General features: G+C 37.2%; 1 protein-coding gene across 1 annotated transcript in view; it reads left to right on the top strand.

Moving 5' to 3' along the window:
* LOC107674020 (Krueppel-like factor 7) overlaps window positions 1–5,868 on the top strand; it is a 35,862-nt gene that overhangs the window by 27,368 nt on the left and 2,626 nt on the right. The window contains exon 2 of the mRNA XM_016467882.1: window positions 2,008–2,617. Within this exon, the coding sequence (XP_016323368.1) occupies window positions 2,008–2,617 (610 nt within the window). The remainder of the gene's footprint in view (window positions 1–2,007; window positions 2,618–5,868) is intronic.

Below are 5,868 nucleotides of genomic sequence, written 5' to 3'. Positions count from 1 at the left end.
GTGTGTGTGTGTGTGTGTGTGTGTGTGTGTGTGTGTGTGTTATTATTTGTTGTTGTTTGTTTTGTAACTTAGTATTGCATAGCTTTTTTTTGCATCAATTTTCTACCATCCTTTATTATTAGTGATATTCACAAAAATTTTATTTATTTGGTTATAATTATGTTTGGGGGAATTATTAGTTTGTTTTTGTAATTTAATTTTGCATTACCATCTTTCTGCTTCCAGTGTTTTTTTTTTTTCAATATCCTTTAATAGTATTTATATATACATAATAAATATACACAGTACACATATTATGTAAACAAAAACTTTTATTTTGGATGCGATTAATCATGATTAATCGTTTGACAGCACTAGTAAATATATATAGCATACAGTCATAAAAGACTGTTAATGGTGCACAGTCTGACGTGGGCTCTACCCAATATTTTAATAAGGTCATATATGACGTGTAGCAGTCGAAAAAGAGCATTTTACAGTTTTTTTAAGCAGTTTACAGTTTTAAAACAGTGTACACTGGAAGAGGTTTTGTGTTGTTTCATTTCAAAACAAAGAAAATTTTATTGTCCTTTATATGGCACCTTGAAGTATCTTAAGAGAGTAGTAAGCGGCTCATAAGTTGCCATTAAATCGTATTGTGTTGACGCTGCTGTTCTGTGCACAATTCTTTAGACTGAAATATAAAAACCCATCCAAAATGGAAGAATCCAAGTCTGATGGCTTCTTTCTCTTTCACACACACTCTCTCTCTCTCCCCTTCTGTTTGAAGAGCCAGTTTTGCTCCACATAAAGCGCTCTAACAAGCAATTCAGGCCAGGTCTGTTTCTTCAGCTCCAGAGAGCTCCAGTCTAGCCTGTGTAATCAATCACAGTGTAACCATCTATTCCTGAAGACCTGCTGAAGCAAATGATATGCAGTAGCAGTCTCAGTACCCAGTTAACAGTCCAGAAAGGGGTTAGTCTGAAGAAAAATCACATTACTTTACATGCAGCGCTAATGAGTTAGATTAGCCTGGATGATTTTATCTTTCATTTAATTGCTTGAGTTGTTTAATAGGTTCAAACAAAGTGTAAATGTTATATTTAAAGTGATATTAAAAGAAGAAATGGATCTGGTGTCAAGTAACAACTGCATTTTAGATGTATCTCAGTGACAGGACTGAGGCCATATTACTAGCACCTAAAGGATGTAAAGTAGTTTTATGACTGATGACTAAATCATGAAACCAGCACAATAAATGTGTGCAAATACGGATGTAATTCTAACATAAATTGTTTTATGCAAATGATTTATGAATGATTTCTGTAAAAATGGCTTTGTTTTATGACAGTTTATGAACAATGTAAGAATGCTTTACGAAAAATGTATTGCATTCTTGGTGACAATTTACAAATAAAACTGTTTAAGGGATGATTAATTTAAGAATGTTTTTACGAAAGCTTAACATAAAGGTTTTGTGAATAAAGTAAGCAATGTATGTGTCAGTTTACAAAAAAACATACATAAGTATGGTTTTTACAAACAATTGTCATAAGAATGGTTTACGAATGCTTAACGTTTTATATGAAGAGAACTGCAAATCAAGCGTCATTTTACAAATAATAATAATAGTAATACTAATAATAATCAAATCTGAATGGTTTTAGGTCACTGACACATTATAAAATTTAATTGAAAAACCATGTACAATTTAGGGGAAAAAATTACGTAAGTATGGATTGTCACAAGATTGGTTTTACAAATGCTTTACATTAAGTTTTTAAATTTAATTTAAATTATTAAATTATTGAAGTCTTATATTTTTATGAAGTCTTGACATTAAATTGTACCATTTTGTGTCAATGGAACGACAAAAATAATCTATGTAAGAATGGTTTTACAAATGCTTTACATAAAGGTTATATTAATAAATTGTGCCATTTATGATGTGTAGGTGTTGCGTGTACAAGAATGGCAAATCATTTGCAGTGTTCAGGTCAATAAAAACACCTAAATCTTTTTCCACAGACATGTTTGGAGTTGGAACGCTATCTGCAGACGGAACCCAAACGGCTGTCTGACCTTTTTGACGAGGAACTAGATGGCCTCCTTACCCCCTCCTTCATGAAGGAAGATGCGGATGAAGACCTGTTAGACCCCCTCCTACCCAGCCTCAACAACCCCCCCAGTCCTCCTCCTCGCCTCACCCCACGCAAAGAAACTCTCTCCTCCACTTCCTCTACTGTGACCTCTCCAGACATCACCTTAGGGGTCAACGCAGCCCAGCTGAACGCCGTCACCTCCCTAACACCTCCCTCGTCCCCAGAACTGGGCCGTCACTTAGTCAAACCCACCCACACACTCAGTGCCTCGCCCGACGGGACCCTCACGCTCAAGCTAGTGGCCCGAAAGGTGGGCTTGAGTTCTGCCAAGCTCGTGGTGGCCCACCCGGTCCCACCTTCTCCCCAGCACGGCAGCAGCGGAGCACAGAGCGATGGGGAACAGGGCGCCACCTGCACCATGGGAGCTGGCGAGATGGCAGAGAACAAGAAGAGGGTCCATCGCTGCCAGTTCAACGGGTGTCGGAAGGTCTACACCAAGAGTTCACATTTGAAGGCACATCAGAGGACACATACAGGTAGGCGAATATATTTTTGTAATTCACTAATTATTTGCAGTGATTATTGTGCTGATGTTTTCCCATTTTTCAGTGACTTGTCCTGCATATTGCAAAGTTCCCTAGTAGGTGGCAAGTAGACCGGCTTTGAATTAATGAGTCAGCGAATCATTCACTTAACTGAGTAATTAAAAAACACTGATTTGTTGAGGAATGAAACAGTTAACTGTATTTATGAGTGAGTCATTGAATCATTTGTAGAACTGATTTGTTCTGAAACACTGATTTATTCAGGAACAATACAAATTACTACATTTGAGTGAATCATTCATTCAACTGATTTGTTCTGAAAACCTGATTGAAACGATTAACTGTATTTATGAGTAAGTCACTGAGTCATTTATTGAATTGATTTGTTCAGAAGTACTGATTCATTCAGGAATGAAACAAGTGACTTTCTTTATGAGTGAGTCATTGAATCATTTGTAGAACTGATTTGTTCTAAAACACTGATTTATTCAGGAACGATACAAATTACTGCATTTGAGTGAGGCATTGAATCATTCATTCAACCGATTTGTTCTGAAAAACTAAATCATACAGGAATGAAACAAGTGACATTATTTGAGTGAGTCATGGAATCATTCATTCAAACAATATTATACATACATACATACATATTTCAGAATGAGCTTTATATGTGTGTGTGTGTATATGTATATGTGTGTATGTTAATCTAATAAAGTGTTTAGTTTAGTTGCAGCTATAAACACTTAACCTGCTCTTACAGTAATAACTTGATATATGTAGAAATACTTAGTCAATTCCACCACATTTATCATTAATTTTCTTATTTCACTAAATCAATCTTATTTTACACAATAAGCGACAAGCTGATGTAATTAATGGTACTTCGTCGTCGCCATGGCAGCATTCCTGTCCGGCCCCTCGGCGGCAAACATTTTCTCAAGGTTGCGACAGTACTTCCTCAGCAGATTCGAATGGTGCAGGAAATGGCCATAATTCTCTGTCTCTTCGATCTCAATCCAAAAGCACTCAGACTGCTGTCCCAAAGCTGTCCACGGAGTGAATAACTGCCTCATGATGGATGGACCGGCTGGAATGAGATGTACTCGCCTGTATATTTCCCTATGTCTGCTGCACGCCTGTTAACACACCAGAGCAGATCCCCATTTCTTGAAACCAGAACATGCCACATGTTAATGGCTCCCTTCTGATGTATTTATTAGAAAGTGTTTAGGACGTATATATTATGACACGAGGATTGACGGTCCAGAATGCACAAGAATACCAGGACGCCTTCTCAAAGTCCAAAAAGGACAAGAAAGCACCATAAAAGTATTTGACGTGACTTCTGCACTTTCCAAGCTTTCGGAAGTCTTATAGTAGCTTTAAGTAAGAATTCTCTGAAAATCTTTCTGTCCACCATAGTTCTTAAATCTAATTTGTGCATAGTCAAGCTTGACGTGTCACACCATGTTTGATGTGAATGAGACAACATATGTTAAATATATTGGAAGTTGGAACACAAATAATATTTGAGAGCTACATATCTGTACATATTTATGAAATATCAAAATCCATTATAATATAATATATTTTTCGCAAAAAAATCGAATTAAAATGGAATTATTCATTAGCCCTGTAGTCTTTGATCAATTTCTCAATTTCTATATTGCATTTATCCAAAAAAAGGAAAGAAGCAATGAGTTGCATTAAACTCAGATACCAAACAATATATTATAGAATGTTTAGATGATTTTACTCAAAAACATATTATTATATTATATTATATTATATACTTTTTGCAGAAAAAATCTGTTTAAACTGTGCTGTTGTGCTTGCTTGACACAATAATGCAAATTTTAATTCCTTTTTGCTAAGTAAAACTGCATAATTCATTAGCTGTATTCCTTGAGCAATTTCTGTATTTCCGTATTGCATTCGTCCAAAAAACAAAGCAGCAAATGAGCTGCGTTCAAATCTGATGCCAAAGCGATTCGTCAACTCGTTTGCAATTAGCGAAATCCTATTTCGGAGGCGTTATTACTTGGACAAATTCTGTGATTGAAATTTGTACAGAAACGAAGGCGGCGTGAATGGAAATGACATTGCCCTCTGGAGCGTTTTATGAATGGCGTTCGGGAACGAGATAAGAGTGGGTTTTCAGGGAGATGCAGAGGGGTGAAGAGAGGAACGTGGCGGCACTCGTTTCCACTTTGTCTGTTGCTCTGCTTTCCATTATAACGAAGTCTGATTCGTAAAAAACTTGGAAGAGCGGTGAAAGGCAGAAAATGGCTTTCTGCTTGGTGCCGCCGTGAGCCGCACAGATCATAATGAGTCTCTCTGTCCGCAGTTTAACTGAGAAAATGTAATTAAGCAAGACTCTGGCACCTGTAAGGGTGCAGAGAGAGAGAAAAAGTGTGTGTGAGAGAGGAAAGGTTGTGTGATGGGGGTGGGGAGTTGCCAGGCAACTGGTGTGTCTCTGAACGGGACTCTATAATTGGGAACGATTCTCGGGTCTCGGCACTAGTTTCAGCTTACACCGCTAGCCTCGTCCATGCACTTTCATTCCCACCGCGCATACGCACATATATCCACTTGTACATACGTGTATCATGTAACATTCCGGTTGCCAGGCAACTGCATCCTCCCCTGCCAGTATGAGCCGTAATTGGCTGGTGGCACAGAGGGACAGACGATGCCAGATAGAGCCGGCTCCACTGCTGCCTCCTACGTTATGCTCCTGCCTGGTTGCTAGGCGACAAACTCGAGCATCCGTGCCTCCCTGACTTATAATTGGCTGGTGCTGCAGTCGCAGGGAGCGCAGGTCTAAACCTGTCCTGCTTAATGTGGCTAGCTTGTGAATGTGTGTGAAAGGGAATGCAATTTAGCACTCAAATTCTGATCTAAATATAGCTTGTTGTTGTTTTTACAGCTCAGAATGAAAGTGTGGCCGTCATGGAAGGTTCTTCATGCTAAACAACAAGTCGACACAAAATGAATTCACAGTCCATTTTACTTGCATAGTGGTATCTGTTTCAAAGTAAACCTGATGTTTAAATGTAGTTTTTTTTTTTTTTTAATAAATTAACTTTTAAAATAAATAGCTTTAAAATGACCAAATAAATAAACTTTTAAAAATAAATAAATAAATAAATAAAGCTTTAAATTAAAAATAAATAAATAAATAAATAGTCTTTAAAAACAAATAATAAATACATATTTAAAATAAACAAATAACTAAATAG

The sequence above is a fragment of the Sinocyclocheilus anshuiensis genome, unplaced genomic scaffold (genome assembly GCF_001515605.1).
Source record: "Sinocyclocheilus anshuiensis isolate Anshui unplaced genomic scaffold, SAMN03320099.WGS_v1.1 scaffold348, whole genome shotgun sequence".
In the NCBI taxonomy this organism is placed as follows: Eukaryota; Metazoa; Chordata; class Actinopteri; order Cypriniformes; family Cyprinidae; genus Sinocyclocheilus; species Sinocyclocheilus anshuiensis.
The sequence above is the reverse complement of the archived record's forward strand: the minus strand, read 5'-3'. Positions and strand labels throughout refer to the sequence as shown.